General features: G+C 47.6%; 1 protein-coding gene across 2 annotated transcripts in view; it reads left to right on the top strand.

Annotated features, from left to right (window-relative positions):
* Positions 1-21,544, top strand: part of LOC121289592 (Kv channel-interacting protein 2-like) — a 122,440-nt gene extending 100,896 nt beyond the window's left edge. For both annotated transcript variants that reach the window (XM_041209173.1, XM_041209174.1), the window contains 7 exons: positions 7,033-7,157; positions 7,779-7,848; positions 8,720-8,790; positions 9,155-9,262; positions 16,469-16,573; positions 17,258-17,320; positions 21,412-21,544. In XM_041209173.1, the coding sequence (XP_041065107.1) occupies positions 7,033-7,157; positions 7,779-7,848; positions 8,720-8,790; positions 9,155-9,262; positions 16,469-16,573; positions 17,258-17,320; positions 21,412-21,459 (590 nt within the window). In that variant the 3' untranslated portion in view covers positions 21,460-21,544. The remainder of the gene's footprint in view (positions 1-7,032; positions 7,158-7,778; positions 7,849-8,719; positions 8,791-9,154; positions 9,263-16,468; positions 16,574-17,257; positions 17,321-21,411) is intronic.
* Positions 21,545-22,574: the final 1,030 nt, after the last annotated feature.

The raw sequence follows: 22,574 nt of genomic DNA on the forward strand, positions 1-22,574 counted from the left end.
GGATTGCTGACATCACCTTTACTGTAAACATCCAATCCAGATACCTGACCTAATGTTCACTGATAATTACCCATCCAAATACAGGGCTGACCATGCTTATAATGTTAATTATAATTGTGTGCGCAAAGGGTGAGTGTGAAGGCTGAGTGTGAGGTGTAAGTGTGAGCGTATGTATGTGTGTGTGTGTGAGAGGGGTGTATGTGTGAGTGTGAGGGGTAGGTGTGTGTGTGAGGGGTGGGTGTGTGAGTGTGAGGAGTGCATGTGTGTGTGAGAGGGGTGGGTGTGTGAGGGGTGGGTGTGTGTGTGTGTGAGGGGTGGGTGTGTGAGGGGTGGGTGTGTGAGTGTGAGGTGTGGGTGTGTGAGTGAGGGGGGTGGGTGTGTGAGTGTGAGGGGTGGGTGTGTGAGTGAGGGGGGTGGGTGTGTGAGTGAGGGGGGTGGGTGTGTGAGTGTGAGGTGTGGGTGTGTGAGTGAGGGGTCGGTGTGTGAGTGTGAGGGGTGGGTGTGGGTGTGAGGATTGTGCGTGTGTGTGAGAAGGGTGGGTGTGTGTGTGAGAAGGGTGGGTGTGTGAGTGTGAGGGGTGGGTGTGTGAGAGGTGGGTGTGTGAATGTGAGGGGTGCCTATGTGAGTGTGAGGGGTGGGTGTGTGAGGGGTGGGTGTGTGTGTGTGAGGGGTGGGTGTGTGTGTGTGTGAGGGGTGGGTGTGTGAGTGAGGGGGGTGGGTGTGTGAGTGTGAGGGGTGGGTGTGTGAGTGGGGGGGGGGGTGTGTGAGTGTGAGGTGTGGGTGTGTGAGTGAGGGGTCGGTGTGTGAGTGTGAGGGGTGGGTGTGGGTGTGAGGAGTGTGCGTGTGTGTGAGAAGGGTGGGTGTGTGAGTGTGAGGGGTGGGTGTGTGAGAGGTGGGTGTGTGAATGTGAGGGGTGCCTATGTGAGTGTGAGGGGTGGGTGTGTGAGGGGTGGGTGTGTGTGTGTGTGAGGGGTGGGTGTGTGAGGGGTGGGTGTGTGAGTGTGAGGTGTGGGTGTGTGAGTGAGGGGGGTGGGTGTGTGAGTGAGGGGGGTGGGAGTGTGAGTGTGAGGGGTGGGTGTGTGAGTGAGGGGGGTGGGTGTGTGAGTGAGGGGGGTGGGTGTGTGAGTGTGAGGGGTGGGTGTGTGAGTGAGGGGTGTGGGTGTGTGTGAGGGGGGTGGGTGTGTGAATGTGAGGTGTGGGTGTGTGAGTGAGGGGTCGGTGTGTGAGTGTGAGGTGTGGGTGTGTGAGTGAGGGGGGTGGGTGTGTGAGTGAGGGGGGTGGGTGTGTGAGTGTGAGGGGTGGGTGTGTGAGTGTGAGGTGTGGGTGTGTGAGTGAGGAGGGTGGGTGTGTGAGTGAGGGGGTGGGTGTGTGAGTGTGAGGGGTGGGTGTGTGAGTGAGGGGGGTGGGTGTGTGAGTGAGGGGGGTGGGTGTGTGAGTGTGAGGTGTGGGTGTGTGAGTGAGGGGTCGGTGTGTGAGTGTGAGGGGTGGGTGTGTGAGTGTGAGGGGTGGGTGTGTGAGAGGTGGGTGTGTGAATGTGAGGGGTGCCTATGTGAGTGTGAGGGGTGGGTGTGTGAGTGTGAGGGGTGGGTGTGTGAGAGGTGGGTGTGTGAATGTGAGGGGTGCCTATGTGAGTGTGAGGGGTGGGTGTGTGAGTGTGAGGGGTGGGTGTGTGAGAGGTGGGTGTGTGAGTGTGAGGGGTGCTTTTGTGAGTGTGAGGGGTGGGTGTGTGAGTGTGAGGGGTGCTTTTGTGAGTGTGAGGGGTGGGTGTGTGAGTGTGAGGGGTGGGTGTGTGAGTGTGAGGGGTGAGAGGGATGGGAGAGTGTGTGTCTAGCTCACCCCCAATCTCAGAGTTCTCATTCACTCTCCCCCTCATCCCCACACACCATCATGCACTCTCACGCACTATCAAATCAGGTGAGGGGGAGTGAGTGAGCACCCGAGACTGGGAGTGAGCTGGACACACTCACCCTTCCACATTCTAACAGTCATCTTTATTTATTACTCTATTCTTAAATGATCAATTTATTGTTTTGACACATTTTTGCTCAGCAAGTTGTTTTTTTTCAGATGTCATGTTTATTTTTTATAATTCATGTTTAATGTGCCATAACTTATTGTTCCAAAATTTGTTCATCAGCCCCTTGAGTGAGAAAAAAATTGAAATGTACACCCCCCTCTCCCACCCCCACCCCCCCACAACGTAAAAAGGTTGGACAAGCCTGCTGTATGCTGCCCCATCAAACACTCCCAGGACAGATACAGCACAGGGTTAGATACAGAGTAAAGTTCCCTCTACACTGTCACCATCAAACACTCCCAGGGCAGGTACAGCACGGGGTTAGATACAGAGTTAAACTCCCTCTGTACTGTCCCCGTCAAACATTCCCAGGACAGGTACAGCACGGGGTTAGATACAGAGTAAAGCTCCCTCTATACTGTTCCCATCAAACACTCCCAGGAGAGGTACAGCACGGGGTTAAATACAGAGTAAAGCTCCGTCTACACTGTCCCCATCAAACACTCCCAGAACAGGTACAGCACGGGTTAGATACAGAACAATTCCCAATGTGAGTAACCATATAATGTTTCTCCCTTTAACAGTATCACTGTGAACTGGGATGTGTTTAAGTAATGCAGCTAAAAATCCCTTATACATGGCGGTCATGTAACACCTGCTCAAGGCCGTGTTGATAACCCTCTGTGTTCTTGTGATCTGCCAGTTCATTTCCCCTCATCTTTTATTCTCCATCTGGCTGCCAGTCGCTCACTCTCAGCAGCTGGTCTTGTTAATGCCCCACGAGGTTTCCTGCCCTGAGTTGTGCTGTAATGCCAAGGCCCTGGGAGATTCAATCTGTCATCATTTGTTAATGGATGACAGAAGTCGGGCTCCTCGGATTTAATTCAGAAAACTTTCTCTCCTCCCCTTTCCATTTGCACTCACCAATCCTGCTCTCCTCTCCCCTCATTCTCCATTCCCCATACTACCTTCTCACTTCTGTCCCCACTCCTCCCTTCCCCTCCTGTCACCTCCAAGCATCTCCTCTCCCTTCCTATCATCGCCTCTCCACCTTCCCTCCCCAGCCCTCTCTCCACTTTTTACCATTCCCTCTCCCTTCCCCTGCCATCCCCTACTCCTCCCCTCCCCTGCTAAACCATCCTGACACCCAGCCCTACCACTTCCTCCCACCATCTCCCCTCCATTCATTTACCTACCTCCTCTCAGTTGTGTTAACACCCTCTATCTATCACCATCACCAGATTCACCACTATAGTGTGTTATGGGACCTGTGTTTAGTGCCAAAGGCTGAACCAGTGGCCTGGACCTACTTTGAAGGGTTCAGGGTGAGAATGCTCTGAAGGACAGTATTCCTATCCAGAATGCCTGCCTGTACTCGGTTGGCGGGACTGACACTGGTTGAAAAACCGGCAAATACCTGTGTAGCAAACCTGATGCTTTTGGAGCAGGTTCCGAGGTGAGATTGCCAGTGTGTGTTCAGCTGTTAGAATCCTGGAGATTCACAGATAGACAAGAGCACCCGGAAGAGGAAGGATTGGCCAATCATTAGAAAAGCAGTTGGCCCTGTGAAATGCTTGTTTTGTGCCAGTAGAGGGGAGTTTGCTATAGCTCCATGAAACAAGAGGAGGCCATTCAGCCTCTCAAACCTGTTACACCACCCAATCAGATCAAGGCTAATTTATCTCTTAACATCAGCTACACACCTTAGTTCTGTAACCCTTAATCCCCCTACCCAACAAAAATCTATCAACCACAGTTTTGAAAATTTTTAACTGACTGCCAGTCTCAACAGCTTTTTTGGGGGAGAAAGTTCCAGATTTCCACTCCCCTTTGTGTGATGAAGTGCTTCCTGACATCACCCCTGAATGGTCTGGCTCAAATTTTAAGGTTCTGCCCCCTTGTTCTGGACTCCCCTTCCCCCACCAGAGGAAACACTTTCTCTGTTTCTAACCAATCAAATCCTTAAAAACTTTGATTAGGCCCCATATTCAAGGGAATACAAGCTGAGTCTATGCAATCTGACATCTTAGCTTAACCCTTTTAACCCTGGTGTCATTCTGCAGAATCTGCACTGCACCCCTCCACCCCCGCCCCCACCCCCCTCCAAGGCTGACATACCTTTCCTGGGGCGTGGTGCCCAAGACAACATACAATTACTCCAGTGTCCAAACCAGAGCTCTATACCCCAGCTGGCCTATACCCTGCGGCACCTCATTACCCAACTAAGTAACATCCCTTTGGGAGCAAAGGATAGGGCATTCTCAGTGTGAAAGCTCAAAAAATGCGTCAGTTCTCCCCAGGTCCTTGACCCTGAATCAGAACTAGAATGGACAGGCTCAAAAAGCCTTGGATAAACCTGGGATGCTATAAGAAAAATCAGGATCCCAGTGACAAAGCGCGCGTTGTTCTCCAAACTCCTCCTGATTCATGTCGAAGGGTCATGAGGACTCGAAACGTCAACTCTTTTCTTCTCCGCCGATGCTGCCAGACCTGCTGAGTTTTTCCAGGTAATTCTGTTTTTGTTTTCCTCCTGATTCATGTTGCTTTTCTCCTCACTCATCCTGATTCATTCAGCTTTCTCAGTCAGCCTCTGGTCAATAACAATTACACATTCCCATTTTCAATTGATATTTGGTACTTTTATTCTTTAATCTCTGTGGAAGTTCCAGAACATTTTCTCAGCTCTGTCAATTGATGGTACTTTTTCAGTTATGTGGAAGGGACTTCAGAAACCTTGGAGGAGACGGATTGAAGCTCTGTGAGTTGTCCTCTGAAGCAATAATATGGTCTTTATCCAGTTGGTTTCCATGGCTACACAGTGCCCATCTCGCGTGCGCCAATGAATGGACAGGGCTGTACATGACAGACATATGGCACTGGGACCATAGGCAGGATGGCTGCTGTTGAGAGAAAGGGATGGAAGCTTTCATTTCCCTCATCATCCCTTTCATTACAATGATGTCTGTAGCCCATGAGATCCTTGATTTTTTTTACTTTTAAGAATTCTTTCATGGGAGTTGGGTGTCGCTGACTAGGCCAGCATTTATTGCCCATCCCTAATGCCCTTGAGAAGGTGGTGGTGAGCTGCCTTCTTGAACCGCTGCAGTCCATGTGGTGTAGGTACACCCACAGTGCTGTTAGGGAGGGAGCTCCAGGATTTTGACCCAGTGACAGTGAAGGAACGGTGATATATTTCCAAGTCAGAATGGTGAATGGCTTGGAGGGGAACTTGTAGGTGGTGGTGTCCCCATGTGTCTGCTGCCCTTGTCCTTCGAGAAGATAGTAGTCCTGGTTTTGGAAGGTGCAGTCAAAGGAGCCTTAGTGAATTCCTGCAGTGCATCTTGTAGATGGTACACACTGCGGCCACTGTGCACAGATGGTGGAGGGAGTGAATGTTGAAGGTGGTGGATGGAGTGTCAATCAATCGGACTGCTTTGTCCTGGATGGTGTCAAGTTTCTTGAGTGTTATTGGAGCTGCACACATCCAAGCGAGATTCCAACATACTCCTGTGCCTTGCAGGTGGTGAACAGATTTTGGGGAGTCAGGAGGTGAGTTACTCACCTCAGAATTCCCAGTCTCTGACCTGCTCTTGTAGTTGCTACACTTGAATTTCTGGTTAATGTTGACCCCAGCATACTGATGGTGGGGGATTCGGTGATGATAATGCCGTGGAACGTCATGGGGAAATGGTTAGGCTCTGTCACTATCACAACTTGTAGGTGGTGAAAAGGCTTTGGGTAGTCAGGATATGAGCCACTTGCCCTGACCTGCTCCAGCAGCCACAACGTTTATGTGGTTGCCAATCCTTGGATTCCATAACAGACTCGGCACTCTTCCCACGCAAGCGCATCACCTCAGATCCTGATGCTGCCCTCGCTGGTGCACACTTCATAGAATCACAGACAGACTATTACGGCACAGGAGGAGGCTGTTCAGCTTATCAATACCCTGGCTGGTTTCCTCTCTTTGCCAGCCATGGACGTGAAAGCTTGGGGAATTGGCCAATGGGTTGATTCAGCAGGGATCAGGGCTTGGATCTGGGATCTTTTGGGCCTTAATGTTTTGGGCAATCTATCTATCAACTGATCCATTGGAGAAGCAACATTGTTTTTTAGTTAAGTGGTTGAAATTATAATTGCAAATAAAACATGCATTTTACCCAGTTGCCAACTGTCAAATGTTAATCCTCAAGGGTGATGATATTTTGTCATTTCAATATTTTCACTCTCTTCTCCCAAAAGGTGTCAAGGGCACCTTAACATGCTCTCTACTCTTGAACCAGAAGGAGGCTGTCTCAAATATAACAAGCAATAAAATAAATGTTTAGATTGGCAAGGCCTTGACAATGGTACAGAGGAGATTGACTAGAATGATACCAGGGGTGAGGCACTTCAGTTATGTAGAGAGACTGGAGAAGTTGGGATTGTTCTTTTTAGAGCAGAGAAGACTAAGTTGAGATTTCATCAAGGTGTTCAAAATCAGGAAGAGTTTTGATAGAGTAACTAAGGAGAAACTGTTTCCACTGGCAGGGTGGTCAGTGATCGGAGGTCACAGATTTAAGGTAATTGGCAAATTAGCCAGGGGCAATGAGGAGTATTTTTCACACAGCAAGTTGTTGTGATCTGGAATGTGCTGCCTGAAAGGGTGGTGGAAGCAGATTCAATAGTAACTTTCAAAAGGGGATTGGTTAAATATTTAAATAGGAAAATAATGCAAGACCATAAGAGCAGGGGAGTGGGACTAAATGGGTAGCTCTACCAAAGAGCCTGCACAAAAATGATGGGCCAAATGGTCTCTTTCTGTGATGTATTATTCTATGATTCTACTACCTCGCTGTCCAACTTAAGACCTTCAATCTTTTTCATATGGATTAGCAATTGAGTTGGCAATGAAGTTATCATTCATTCATCCATTTGACATACATTTCACCAGTTGACTTGGCAGCCAACAGGATATTCTTCACTTCCATCTCTAACTTTATTGCCTTTTTGTCTCTCCTTCTTTATCAATACAGATAGCATTGAGGATGAATTTGAGCCTTCCACAGTGTGTCATCGACCTGAAGGCCTGGAGCAGCTTCAGGGGCAAACAAAGTTCACCAAGAAGGAACTCCAAGTCCTCTATCGGGGCTTCAAAACTGTGAGTCATCAGCTGAATAAAATGAGCCACTAGGTCTTAACTGTGGCAGACAACCATTGATTCCTGTAGCACACTCTGAGTCAGGAGGTTGTGGGTTCAAGCTCCAGTCCAGAGACCTGAATACATGATTCAGGCTAACGCTCTAGTGTAGTACTGAGGGATTGCCGCACTATCAGAGGTACCATCTCTTGAATGAGACAATAAACTGAGACCCTGTCTGTCCTCTCAGGTGGATGTAAAAAATCCCATGACACTATTTTGAAGGAGAGCAGGGGAGTTCTCCCCGGTTTCCTGGTCGATATTTATCCCTCGATCAACATCACAACAACTTCACTATGAGGTGATTTTCTCATGACCACATTGTTGTTTGTGAGAGCTTGTTTTGCACAAATTGGCGACCGTGTTTCCTACATTGCAACAGTGACCAACCAACATTCAGAAGTACTTCATTGCCTGTGAAGTGATTTGGAGAGTCCTGAGGTTGTGAAAGGTGTAGAAATAAGAATTTGTTCTTTTTAATTTGACTGCGTAGTAATTCGCCGCCCACCCCCCCCCCCCCCAACCCCGCATGGCAATAGATTGCAAACTGAATTTGATATTCTTCTGCCCTTTTGCTGCCAGGAGTGTCCCAGTGGTGTTGTTAACGAAGAGACATTTAAACAGATTTACTCCCAGTTCTTTCCTCAAGGAGGTGAGTGTGTAGCTCTACAAGAGTAAAATCATTATTTTACTGCTCTAGGAATCCAAGGGCCTTGACTAATACCCCAGAAAATGTGAATTCAAATCCACCTAATGATAGTTTGAGAATTTGAATTTTGTTTTAAAAATCTAATGAAACAATAAGCTAATTTCGGTTAAAGTGACACTGCAGCAGTCCAAATATCATAACCAAAAGGAGCTCATTCATACCCCTTTAGGGAAGGATATCTGCCGACCCTAACTGCTCCATGCCTATAGGTGACTCCAGACCCACACCGAATGTGGTTGACTGTGAATTAGCATCTAAAATTGCCTATCAAATTCACTGGGAGTGTTTGATGGGGACAGTGTAGAGGGAGCTTTACTCTGTATCTAACCCCGTGCTGTACCTACCCTGGGAGTGTTTGATGGGGACAGTGTAGAGGAAGCTTTACTCTGTATCTAACCCTGTGCTGTACCTGCCCTGGGAGTGTTTGATGGGGACAGTACAGAGGGAGTTTTACTCTGTATCTAACCCCGAGCTGTACCTGTCCTGGGAGTGTTTGATGGGGACAGTGTAGAGGGAGCTTTACTCTGTATCTAACCCCGTGCTGTACCTGTCCTGGGAGTGTTTGATGGGGACAGTGCAGAGGGAGCTTTACTCTGTATCTAACCCCGTGCTGTACCTGTCCTGGGAGTGTTTGATGGGGACAGTGTAGAGGGAGCTTTACTCTGTATCTAACCCTGTGCTGTACCTGTCCTGAGAGTGTTTGATAGAGATAGTATAGTAAGAAATGTCCTTCACCTTGTGCACTGAAAATAAGTGAATGAATGAACTGAATATTATTGTTTCCTGACTGAAGCTGTTGTGTTTTCCATTGCAGACTCCAGTATGTATGCACACTTCCTATTCAACGCTTTTGACACAGACCACAACGGCTCTGTCAGTTTCGAGGTCAGTGAGTTCTGGGATTCATGGTGAGGAGGTGGTGCAGGGATGGGGCATCTTCTCCCCAGTGGGTGATGAAACACCAAAACAGACATTATAGGAATTTGAAACTCTCTCCCACAAAAGGTTGTGGATGTTGAGGGGAATTCATTATTTTCAAGCTGGAGGGCAGTGACTTTGTCTTGGGCTGATGTGTCAAGTGATACAGAGCAAAGATGAAGAAATGAAGTTGAGCTACAGATTAGCCTCAGTGTAATTGAGCAGATTCAGGGGGATACGGGACTGCTCCAGACTATAACTGTTCGCATCAGACATTCTCACTGCTGCTTGAAAATTTCTTACTGCTTCTCATCTTCTGTCCTTCTCGCAGAACTTTGTGACAGGTTTATCTGTGATTCTCCGTGGGACTATTGACGACAAACTCAGCTGGGCATTCAACCTATATGATTTAAACAAAGATGGCTGCATAACCAGAGAGGTAAAATGATAACAGAGGAGAGCATGAATTGGATGATTATCATTCCCTGTTATACTCAAGGGAGAGAGAGAGAGGGACAGAGACAGACAGAGAGAGACAGTGACAGAGAGCCAGAGACACAGAGAGAGACAGAGAAAGACAGAGAGAGAGACAGCGACAGAGAGACAGAGACAGAGAAAGTGAGAGAAAGACAGAGACTGACAGAGAAAGAAAAAGGAAACTTACTTTGAATTTAGCACCTTTCACGACCTCTGGGCATCCCAAAATGGCTCACAGACAATGAAATACTTTTGAAATGTAGTCACTTATAATGTGAGAATATCCCATGTGAGCTTCAGTCAGGAACTGATTGCAGCAAAATTACAGAATTGTTATGGGGCAGAAGGAGGCCATTTGGCCCATTCTGTCTGCACCAGCTCTCCAATTGAGCACCATGACAGAACAAGCACAATCCCAAGATTTCCCTGGGTGCAATCTTGACCCTCCCCCATGGTGGGTTAGGTAGTGGTTTGGGGTGGGGGGGGGACATATAGCCAGATGGGAGGGTGGTGGGTGGGGACTCCGCCACCTGCCTGTTCCCCCCCGCCCCATGAAATCCACAGCAGGAAGGCCACTGGATGGCCTTCTCACCCGCTGCCAGTCAATACTCACTCAAGGACCTTACCCCGCCACTGCTGGCATTAACCTGTGCATGTTTGCTTGCGGGCTCCTGGGGGTGGGGAGGGGGTGCCACATTCAAAGTCATTCAATGTCTAATTGTGGGACCCGGCTGCCCTTGCTGCCAACCCCCCTCCCACCATCACTCATCTCTGGTCTGAGATCCAGCGATGATTCTAGGCCTTTGGCACTGCCTCCCCAGTGGTGCTACCATTCAATAGAACAACCAGCCTCTGATTGGCTGGCAGCTCTCAGCAGATGGGCCTTCTGTCCCCAGGGTCCTTGATGCCAGGGGAAGGCCCTGTCAAGTGCCTGATTGGCACATGATGCAGCAGGCCTTCCTGAAAAGAGGCAACGCGGGACTCTCACCAGGTCTCCATCTGGCAACTGAGACCCCTACTTCCACTTCAAAATTGGCTGTGAAGTTATCACAATTTGTCATGTATGAAATGCAGCAACCAACTTGTGCTCAGCAAGCTCCCACAAAAAGCAACCTGATAATGATCTGATAGTCCTGAGGTTGTGATAGGTGCTACTCCAATGAGAATCCCCTCTTCTTTCCCAGGGAGAGGCGGGGTGATGTCGGTATTGCCATCTTGCCAGGTGCCTTGCGAACAAGATTTGCCTGGTTCCCAGATTGAATCACACTGAGATCAAAATTCAAATCCAGGAAGGGTGACAGGAGCACAGGTCTCAACATCACTGGCTTATGGGGCTGCTTAAGAGATTCAATCCCAGACACTGACTCAATGGAGGTTGACAAAGGATTTCACATATCATTAAAGGATCTTGACATGTGGTGGGTGTGTGAGAGAGTGTGAGTGAGTGTGAGTGTGTTGTCTGTGAGAGTGAGTAAGTGTATGTGTAAGTGTGTATGTGTTTATGAGTGTGTGTGCGTCACTGTGTGAGGAGCTGGCATTGGTGACAGAGGCTGAGGTTACAAGGACAAATGATATCTGTGCCAGTCTTGACATTACTGGGTGAGCCTAATGCGGATATCAACTCACCCCATTCACCAATTGCCCTGTTGCTTATTGACCTACATTGGCTCCTGTTTCATCTTGGGTTCAAGGTACAGATTGGGTTTCTTTAGGGTTTGCCTGTAATCCTAAGAATGTTACCATAGACTGTTATTTATAAAAAACCATTCTTGTTTATCTACAGATCTATGTACATCTCAGTGTTCTACACGTGGTTGTACTTTGCTTCCCGCCAAATCCCAGTCTCTTAATCATGCAACATTGCATCTTTGTTATATCAGTATCAGTGTTATGGCATAGCCGATGGTAAATACTGAGCTGCTCAAATCCCAAAGGGAAACTTGAAACAACTGCTGCAACTGTTTTGCAATTTGTATAAATTTTGAGATGCGTGCCTTGAATTCAGTAGTAATAAGACCACCGAGTCTTATAGCTTTCTTACAAAACTAAATTAAACCTTTATTAAAAGAAGAAATGATTTTTAAGCACACACATAGATCTACAAATTACTGTTATGATAATTTCTAAATCTCTTAAATAATCTAACTCCCAGTTACACTTTTGTTAAGGCAACAGTAAGACACAGATTTTAAATGACCCAGGCAAAGAAACACGATACTCTGAAGAATCCAATTCAAAGTGAGTTTTCTTAACTTTAGCTCTTTATAGACAGCAGCTTGAGGCTGAGATGCTGGGGGCTTTTCATACTTGTTTTAGATCTTAGAATTCCTACCCTTACGCACAGCCTTCTCTCCTTCATACATATTTTCCCCTTTGAATGCAAATTCCCAAAGTTTCACTATGGGGGTCTTTGGACTTTACCTCTCTAATAAGAAAAATCTCTCATAGTACTAATTTTATCAGTAATCTTTGGAAAAAATAAACACACAGTTCCTTAACTTCTCCTGGCTAAGTGAATCATTTCACCCATCCTTTGAATTCAAACTAGCCTTGTTTATTTAAAATGCAAATGTTCCCTTTACACCTTCCATTCTAAAACTTCCCTCATGTTTACCTACTTAATATTTCAAACCTAGCTTATCTTCTGATATATCAAAGCCTTTATACACCAGCTGCCTTTAATTCAATTAAGACACACACACACACACTATTACTCTACAATAAATTCCAATAATATTATGAAAATTAGTATATCTTCCTGACAATCAGATGCTCCTGATGTTAAACCTTTACTACACATCTCCACCCAAGACTTTAACCCAACTATATACATCCTCTTATAACTCCCCACAAAGTCTCAGACTTTACAGAGTTAGTCTCTCATGCCTTAACCAATCTCTCTGATCTTGTCCTGATTTCATTTTGAGGTTGAGGATGAACTTCAATCTTTCATTGTTCGATGGGAGTGTCTTCCACCTGGGCAATTGTAGAGTTTCAGCTTGTTTCTGGCTCCTTGTCTCCATGTCGATCTAAATAGTATGTCCAAGATTCCATTGGTTTCCTTCCCAATGATATCAAGGCTCTTCAGTTCCTTCTGATATTTCCATGGTCTTCTCAGTTGTGGAGCTCTTTCTATTGCTCTGCCTTCTTTCTGTTGATCTTGTGTCCACACTCTGCCCAGGCTGTAGCATTTTCCAGTCTTGTGCTCTGTGCCTGAAGTTGAAATTATGAGCTTGACTGTCTCTTTGTTACTGTTCACTCTTCCTAACTCTACCATGATCATCTGAGGTAATGTTAGGTTGTAGTTTTAGCTGTAGAGCTGGAAGTTGTGTTCACAGCCGTCTTCCCATCAATAGTTCTGAAGGTGAGAACCCATTTTTTAGTGGTTAGGTTCTGTAGTTAAAAAGGGCTAAGTTAATATCTTTTTCATCAATTCTTTAATTGTTTGAACTCCTCTTTCTGCTTCTCCATTGATTGATGGAGGCGAACTAGTCACATGCATGAGACCCATATTCTTTTACAAAGTAATGAAACACCTCATCAGCAAACTGAGGACTGTTATCTGACACCACAATATCCAGGATGCCATGTGTTGCAAAAATTCTTCTTAGTGATGTAACAATTACCTCCACCATGGTGCTGTGCAGTCTACTCACTTCAAACAATCTGGAGTAGTAATCAATGATGATGATGAAAGCTTTGCCTTTAAACTCAAATAAATCCATTCCCAGGCACTGCCATGGTCTTTGAAGGAAAGATAGATGGTGCAAGTGGTTCACTAGTACTTCCCTTGAACATACTCAGTAACTGAATCGTATCTCATGAGTCTCAGCCTAAACCATTGAATTCTTGCTAACAATTTTGCCATTTCCTTTAGGTTAAGAAGAGTAACCAAAGGTTTGTGGTTTGTTTCAATTTTGAACCTTAATTATATGACATAATCAAAGAACTTCTTGCAAGCCCACGTGGCTCTTAATGCTTCTTTCTCATTGGTTGCACAATTCTTCTCTATGTCCATGAGACATCTTGAGGCATAATAAATTGGCCTTCTTGGTCCATTGTTTCGAACTTGAAACAACAGCATGCCCAAGCGTGGGGGAATGATGGTGGCGTAGTGATAGTGTCACTGGACTAGTAATCCAGAGGCCCAGGCTAATGCTTTGGGGACATGGGTTCAAATCCCATCATGGCAGTTGGTGGAATTTAAATGCAATTAATTAATAAATCTTGAATATAAAGCTGGCCTCTGTGACGTTGACCATGACAACAATCATTCATTGTCGTAAAAACCCGTATGGTTCATTAATGTCCATTAGGAAAGGAAACTGCCATCCTTACCCAGACCAGCCTACATGTGACTCCAGATCCACAAAAATTGCGGTTGACTCTTAATTGTCCTCTGCAATGGCCTAGAAGGCACTACGTTCAAGGGAAATATGAACATATAAATTAGGAGCAGGAGTAGGCCCTTAGGCCCCTCGAGCCTGCTCTGCCATTTAATAAGATCATAGTTGATCTAATTGTGGCCTCAACTCCACGTTCCACCTACCCCCGATAACCTTTGATTCCCTTGTTAGTCAAGAATCTATCTAACTCAGCCTTAAAAACGTTCAGTGGCCCTGCCTCCACTGCCCTTGCGGGGAGAGAGTTCCAAAGATTCATGACTCTCTGAGAGAAAAAAACATGTGTTCAATCTCGGTCTTGCCTTTGTCCAAGACTGGGTGATGGACCTTCCTCGCTGTGAAGAGACATACAGGTTTAGCATCTCTCCTTAGGGTTACATGATATCCTGTCTTCAGCTTTCTTAAGTCTGAAAATATGGATGGAAATTTGTCTGTGAGTATATTACTGGGCTGCTCATCAGCAATTTCATCAACCTTGTAAATCAGCCTCAGCTACAAGCATTCTTTACTGTTCAATAGTGATGACTCCTGATTCTGTATAGAATACAGGGATTCAATAATTTCTTTATCCTGATATCTTAATCCTGCGAAGTATTGGCCTATTACTTTCAGTGTAGTTCCTCCTGGACCTTGCAACTGGATGGAGGATGGCTATAACATGATATTTTAAGCTATTTTACTTCATCACATAATACTGAAACACTTGCCCCAGTATCTAGCTTGAATTCTATGCAGTGACCATCAATTTCTAATTTATGCTCCTATAATTATTTTCTGTTTTGCTAACATCTCCTAAGACGGTTATTTGTTTTTTTCCTGTGGCTCTTCCACTTCTTGGAACTAAAGGAATTTTGGATCGGCAGCCCATTTTAAAATGTCCTAACTTCCCACAGTTATGGCGCTCAATCCCCCCTGCTGGGCATTCTTCCCGCTTGAGTAGGCTTTTCCCACCACACAAAAAGCATCTCAACATGGTGGTTCGAGAGCTTTATTCCCAATTTTGTGGGCTGTTGCTTTATTGCGTTTTCTCTTTTCTGTCCAACATATTGGATGGCTTCAATTATTTTCCTCCAAGGGACACCACAAACAAATATTCTGTTTTGCTTCCTAAGCTTGATCTGTCATGCTATTTGTAATGATTTTGTGAAAGTTAAATCTTCCCTTGTTTGCAAAGACCTGATAGGGTTTTATCCAAGACCCCCAACTGCTATACGATGATGTATTAATTCATCTCTTGGGATTCTGTGGTCACATTTCTCTGCAAGTCTGTACAGGTAATTTATAAATGAATCCATGGTTTCTGCCTCCTCTTATTAAATTTTACTATCTCAATAATCAAACTTTTTTGAACACTGAAGTATGAATCAAATGCCTGGAGGACTTCCTCATATGAATTCAAAGCCTCATCAATGCCCTGTGTTGCAATAATATTGTCTGCTATGGCTATTACTGCATAGAGTAAAGTACTGAACTGATCCTTCTATTCCTTCTTATGGAAACCTGAAGCTGTTCTGTATCTAGAAAATCTCATCTTCCCGTTGTCCCGGTGTGCCTGTTGCAAGCCTTCTGTGCTTAAGACCGATTCTGGGAGTGGCATTATCAAGCCCATGCTTACCCTAAGATCTGGATCTGTTGCTGCTTCAGTGGTTTAGCTTCTGGATTGTGTTCCGTACTCATTGCTGTCTGGACTCTGGATCTGTGTATCTGCTAGCATCTGGAGCACCCATAATGCTCTATTCTGAAGTGAGTCTTCATTCTTTGTTCCTGTCCTTTTCCAAGGATTCAGAGTCTCTCAGGTCTGCAGTCCTCTCAGAGATTTTCTGGGTATTTATGCTCTGTCCACTGCCACCATGTTTCGGGTGGTGGACATAAACAGTCGATAGATACCATCAACTGCCACCATGTTTCACCTTGGGTTTGGGGGTCTAGATGGGGTTTCTTTAGGGTTTGCCTGCTACCCCAAGAATTTCTACATAGACTGTTATTTGTAAAAACCATTCTGGTTTACTTACACATCTATGTGCATCTCAGTACTCTACACCAGGTTGTACTCCTGCTTACCACCAGATCTGTCTCTTAGTCATGTGACATTGCATCCTAGTTACATCAACAGTTACACAAGTATCAGGTGCTCCTGATGTTAACCCTTTACTCTACAGCTCCCAGTCTGGACTTGTCTTGATTTTAAAACTCACATCCTACATGGTCCCACCCCTTCCTAACTCTGTTTTCTCCTCCAGCCCAGAAACCTTCCGAGCTTTTCCCATTCTGGCCTTTTAAGCATCCCCAGTTTTAATCACTCCACCATTGACGGCTGTGCCTTCAGCTGGCTGGGTCCCAAGCTCTGGAATTCCCTCCTTAAACCTCTCCACCTCTCTTCTGCTCCTTTAAGATGCTCCTTAAATTCTATCCTTTTGACTAAGTTTTTTGTTATATGTCCCAATATCTCTTTACATGATTCAGTGTCCGATTTAGTTTAACAATGCCTCTGTGAAGTGCCCTGGGATGTTTTACCACTTATAGGTGCTATACTAAGGCAGTTGCTGTTGAATGCAAATGAGGGCGGTTATCCCGGTTGAGTACATTAGCTGAGGTTCCTGCTGATGTTACACTGATGGATCAGGAGAATTTCCTAAGGAAATTTACCCAAGGTGCTGTATCCCAATAACATTGAGACTGACTCTTGATGGAGGGGTTGGAGTTGATATAAAAGGAGTTGGCAATTTGCTTCTCATTGTTTCTGTTTGGTCTAATTTATTTTTTAGGAAATGTTGGATATAATGAAATCCATTTATGATATGATGGGCAAGTACACGTACCCAACAGTGAGGGAGGATTCACCACAGGAGCATGTTGAAACCTTTTTCCAGGTAAGATGAGACACACTGAAAACAGTCAGTACAGGATAGGGAAAGTGTAGAGGGAGCTTTACTCTGTATCTAACCCTGTGCTGTACCTGCCCTGGGAGTGTTTGATGGGGACAGTGTAGAGGGAACGTTACTCTGTATCTAACCCTGTGCTGTACCTGTCCTGGGAGTATTTGATGGGGACAGTGTAGAGGGAGCTTTACTCTGTATCTAACCCCGTGCTGTACCTGTCCTGGGAGTGTTTGATGCGGACAGTGCCGAGGGAGCTTTACTCTGTATCTAACCCTGTGCTGTACCTGCCATGGGAGTATTTGATGGGGACAGTGTAGAGGGAGCTTTACTCTGTATCTAACCCTGTGCTGTACCTGCCATGGGAGTGTTTGATGCGGACAGTGCAGAGGGAGCTTTACTCTGTATCTAACCCTGTGCTGTAACTGCCATGGGAGTGTTTGATGCGGACAGTGTAGAGGGAGCTTTACTCTGTATCTAACCCTGTGCTGTACCTGCCCTGGGAGTATTTGATGGGGACAGTTGATAACTTAGCTCCAGGAAGTTATTAATTGATGCTTTTGACAGGAATCCAGAATGAGAAGGGAGGCTGTTAACTGAAATCTGCAATGATATGATAATATGTGATAGTAATTGATTACATTATCATTTCATTCGATATCTCTCTTCCTACCACAGAAAATGGACAAGAACCGAGATGGCGTCGTCACTATCGAGGAGTTTATCGAAACCTGTCAAAAGGTGAGATACTAAACGGCATGTGTACTATCTGTATGCAAGTGAGATATGTATAGGAATATAGGACTTAGCATAAAGATGAGACACCTGTAGGCCTGAGGAGATTCCTGGATTCCATTCTGCTTCTGTACATTTTATACATAATAAATTGTTATATAAGAAAAAATTTGAATTCTAGAGAGTGATCCTGCTCTCACCTTCAACCTCAACCCTGCTTTCCTCATTCATCTCTTTCTACCTCATCGAGATGGCTCTGCTCCTTCCTATTCTGATCTTTGCTCTCCTGTTGTTCCTAAGCTCCAGACCCCTCAGTCTAGACACAATCCCCTTGCTGCACCATCACTGAAAGAAACTCACAACACGGCACCCACGCACCACTCCTCGAATTCTGAGCCTGAAACCTGAGGAGTTCCTTACCTCCCTCAGACTGTTCATTCTATAAGCTATTAGAAACCAATCTTTGCATTGCCTAGTGATGCTTGCATGATTCATGTGAATATAGACCAGACCCCTGACCCCAAGTCAGTATATGTACTGAATAATTTGTTGGATGGAAAGTCAACTCAAACCAAACAAATAACCAGCGAGAGTGAACCTACCCTGTGACATCAGTAACCAATACCTGTCTGCTCTCTGTCTGTCGGTCTGCTTGTCTGTCTGTCTGCTTCCATGTCTATCTGCTCCCTGTCTGTCTGCCTGTCTGCACTAACTCTCCAACAATGCAGTGCCCCCTCAATACTAACCCTCCGACAGTGCGGCATTCCCTCAGTACAGCCCCTCCGACAGTGCCGCACTCCCTCAGTACTGACCCTCTGACAGTGCGGCGCTCTCTCAGTACTGACCCTTTGACAGTGCAGCACTCCCTCAGTCCTGACCCTCCAACAGTGCAGCACTCCATCAGTCCTGAAAGCCTCCGATAGTGCAGCACCCCCTCAGTACTTTACTGAGAATGTCAGGCTCAATTATATGCTCATTCTTCTCAAACCCACAGAGACCTGATTCGGGGGCCTGATTTGTGTGGTGTGGGAGTGTGTGTATGAGTAGGAGTGTGTCTAAGTGAGTGGGGTATGTGTGTGAGAGTGGGAGTTTGTGTGTGTGAGTGTGTGGGATTGTGTGTGTTTGGGAGGGTTTGTGAATGTGTGTGTGTGTTGCGGGGGGGAGTGTGTGTGTGTGTGGGAGAGAGTGGGAATATGTGTCTGTGTTTGGGAGTGTGTGTGTGTGTGTTTGGGAGTGTGCGTGTATGTATGTGAGTGTGTCGGGGGGAGTGTATGTGTTGGGGGAGTGTGTGTGATGTATGTGTGTGGGGATGAATATGTGTGGGGGGAGAGTGTGTGGAGTGTATGTGTGTATGTGGGAGTTAGTGTGGGGGGGTGGAGTGTGTGTGTGTTTGGGGGGTGGAGTGTGTGTGAGGGTGTGTGGGGGGAGTTTGTGTGGGAGTGTGTGTGTGTGGGGGGGAGGGGCAGTGTGTGGGGGGAGTTTGTGTGTGTGTGATGGGGGGAGTTTGTATGGGAGTTTGTGTGTGTGTGGTGGGAGTAGTTTGTCGAGGGAGTTTGTGTGGGGGTGTGTGTGTGTGGGAGGGGCAGTGTATGGGGGGAGTTTGTGTGGGAATGTGTGTGTTTTGTGTGTGTGGGGGGGGTGCGGTAGTGTGTGGGGGGAGTTTGTATGGGTGTGTGTGTGTAGAGGGGGCAGTGTGTGGGGGGAGTTTGTGTGGATGTGTGTGTGTGGGAGGGGCAGTGTGTGAGGGGAGTTTGTGTGGGAGTGTGTGTGTTTGTATGTGGGAGGGGGCAGTGTGTGGGGGGAGTTTGTGTGTGGGAGTGTGTGTGTGTGTAGAGGGGGCAGTGTGTGAGGGGAGTTTGTGTGGGAATGTGTGTGTTTTGTGTGTGTGGGGGGGGTGGTGCGGTAGTGTGTGGGGGGAGTTTGTGTGGGTGTGTGTGTGTGTAGAGGGGGCAGTGTGTGGGGGGAGTTTGTATGGGTGTGTGTGTGTGTAGAGGGGGCAGTGTGTGGGGGGAGTTTGTGTGGATGTGTGTGTGTGGGAGGGGCAGTGTATGGGGGGAGTTTGTGTGGGAATGTGTGTGTTTTGTGTGTGTGTGGGGGGGTGCGGTAGTGTGTGGGGGGAGTTTGTATGGGTGTGTGTGTGTAGAGGGGGCAGTGTGTGGGGGGAGTTTGTATGGGTGTGTGTGTGTGTAGAGGGGGCAGTGTGTGGGGGGAGTTTGTATGGGTGTCTGTGTGTAGAGGGGGCAGTGTGTAGGGGGAGTTTGTGTGGATGTGTGTGTGTGGGAGGGGCAGTGTGTGAGGGGAGTTTGTGTGGGAGTGTGTGTGTTTGTATGTGGGAGGGGGCAGTGTGTGAGGGGAGTTTGTGTGGGAGTGTGTGTGTTTGTATGTGGGAGGGGGCAGTGTGTGGGGGGAGTTTGTGTGTGTGTGTGTCTGGAGGGGGAAGTGTGTGGGGGGAGTTTGTGTGGGAGCGTGTGTGAGTCTGGAGGGGGGAGTTTGTGTGGGAGTGTGTGTGTGGAGGGGGCAGTGTGTGGGGGGAGTTTGTGTGGGAGTGTGTGTGTGTGTGGAGGGGGCTGTGTGTGGGGGGAGTTTGTGTGAGAGTGTGTGTGTGTGTGGAGGGGGCTGTGTGTGGGGGGAGTTTGTGTGGGAGTGTGTGTGTGTGTGGAGGGGGCTGTGTGTGGGGGGAGTTTGTGTGAGAGTGTGTGTGTGTGTGGAGGGGGCTGTGTGTGGGGGGAGTTTGTGTGGGAGTGTGTGTGTGTGTGGAGGGGGCAGTGTGTGGGGGGAGTTTGTGTGGGAGTGTGTGTGTGTGGAGGGGGCAGTGTGTGGGGGGAGTTTGTGTGGGAGTGTGTGTGTGTGGAGGGGGCAGTGTGTGGGGGGAGTTTGTGTGGGAGCGTGTGTGTGTGTGGAGGGGGCAGTGTGTGGGGGGAGTTTGTGTGGGAGCGTGTGTGTGTGTGGAGGGGGCAGTGTGTGGGGGGAGTTTGTGTGGGTGTGTGTGGAGGGAGCAGTGTGTGGGGGGAGTTTGTGTGGGTGTGTGTGTATGGAGGGGGCTGTGTGTGGGGGGAATTTGTGTGAGAGTGTGTGTGTGGTGGGGGCAGTGTGTGGGGGGAGTTTGTGTGGGAGCGTGTGTATGTGTGGGTGTGGAGGGGGCTGTTTGTGGGGGGAGATTGTGTGGGAGTGTGTGTGTGTGTGGAGGGGGCAGTGTGTGAGGGGAGTTTGTGTGGGAGTGTGTGTGTGTGGGTGTGGAGGGGGCAGTGTGTGGGGGGAGTTTGTGTGGGAGTGTGTGTGTGTGGAGGGGGCAGTGTGTGGCGGGAGTTTGTGTGAGAGTGTGTGTGTGTGTGGAGGGGGCAGTGTGTGGGGGGAGTTTGTGTGGGAGTGTGTGTGTGTGTGTGGAGGGGGCACTGTGTGAGGGGAGTTTGTGTGGGAGTGTGTGTGTGTGTGGAGGGGGCAGTGTGTGGGGGGAGTTTGTGTGAGAGTGTGTGTGTGTGTGGAGGGGGCAGTGTGTGGGGGGAGTTTGTGTGGGAGTGTGTGTGTCTGGAGGGGGCAGTGTGTGGGGGGAGTTTGTGTGAGAGTGTGTGTGTGTGGGAGGGGGCAGTGTGTGGGGGGAGTTTGTGTGAGAGTGTGTGTGTGGAGGGGGCAGTGTGTGGGAGGAGTTTGTGTGAGAGTGTGTGTGTGGAGGGGGCAGTGTGTGGGGGGAGTTAGTGTGTGAGCGTGTGTGTGGAGGGGGCAGTGTGTGGGGGGAGTTTGTGTGGGAGCGTGTGTGTGTGTGGAGGGGGCTGTGTGTGGGGGGAGTTTGTGTGGGAGCGTGTGTGTGTGTGGAGGGGGCTGTGTGTGGGGGGAGTTTGTGTGGGAGCGTGTGTGTGTGTGGAGGGGGCTGTGTGTGGGGGGAGTTTGTGTGGGAGCGTGTGTGTGTGTGGAGGGGGCTGTGTATGGGGGGAGTTTGTGTGGGAGTGTGTGTGTGGAGGGGGCAGTGTGTGGGGGGAGTTTGTGTGGGAGTGTGAGTGTGTGTGGGTGTGTGACGGTGGTGGGTAGCGTGTGGATGTGTGAATGGGTGTGTGTACCTTTGAGTTAACCATTAACTATTTATCCTCCTGTTTTTTGCTTAGGATGAAAATATCATGAAGTCAATGCAGCTTTTCGAGAACGTCATCTAGAGGTCGGAGGTGGAGCTGAGGTCAACAGTGAGTTGACCTCTGACTCCTTGCCCTCCTTTCTTGGCAGTCAACTTGATTGATGGACTTTTCCTTGGGTCTTGGACTTGTCCAATGGGGAGCAACACCTTCTCCGATCGTAATTCATTTGGTTGACAGGGGCGGAGTTTGATTGTAGGACTTTCCACAGAGAGAGAGGGGAGGAGAAAAGGACCTATGCAACGCACAGTTTGTACTTTTCTCGGACCCCACAAACTGCTTGAGTATGTGAAGAGTGTGACATCAAGAATCTTCATGGAAATGTGGCTGTGAGACTCATACACCCTGATCCACACGCACGAGTGCAGACGACATACTGCTCTTCACAGCATGTTACTCTATTACACTATTAGCATCTTTATACGATAATACTGGATATCATGGTACCAAAAATAGTAAAAGCGCGTTTTGTGTTCCACCTATCACATTACATGCTAGGAAATGCTGGGCCAACAAACCAAAACTTCTCTTTGCCAAAAAGGCTTCACTGCCCTTTCAACTCTCTGTTCAAATACCACCTAGACAGGCAGAATCATGGGACAGTGTAGAGGGAGCTTTACTCTGTATCTAACCCCGTGCTGTACCTACCCTGGGAGTATTTGATGGGGACAGTGTTGGGGGAGCTTTACTCTGTATCTAACCCCGTGCTGTACCTACCCTGGGAGTGTTTGATGGGACAGTTTAGCGAGAGCTTTATTCTGTATCTAACGCTATGCGTTCTGGTCTTGGGAGTGTATGATGGGGACAGTTTAGGGGGGAGCTTTACCCTGTATCTAACCCTGCGCTGTACCTGCCCTGGCAGTGTTTGATGGGGACAGTGTAGAGGGAGCTTTACTCTCAATCTAACCCTGTGCTGTACCTATGCTGGGAGTGTGTGATGGAGACAGTGTAGCGAGAGCTTTACTCTGCATCTAACGCTGTGCGTTCCGGTCTTGGGAGTGTATGATGGGTCAGTTTAGCGGGGAGCTTTACCCTATATCTAACTCTGTGCTGTACCTGCCCTGGAAGGATTTGATGGGACAGTGTAGAGGGAGCTTTACTCTTTATAGAACCTCCTCTGGGAGTGTTAGTACTGACAT

The sequence above is a fragment of the Carcharodon carcharias genome, chromosome 17 (assembly GCF_017639515.1).
Source record: "Carcharodon carcharias isolate sCarCar2 chromosome 17, sCarCar2.pri, whole genome shotgun sequence".
Lineage (NCBI taxonomy): Eukaryota > Metazoa > Chordata > Chondrichthyes > Lamniformes > Lamnidae > Carcharodon > Carcharodon carcharias.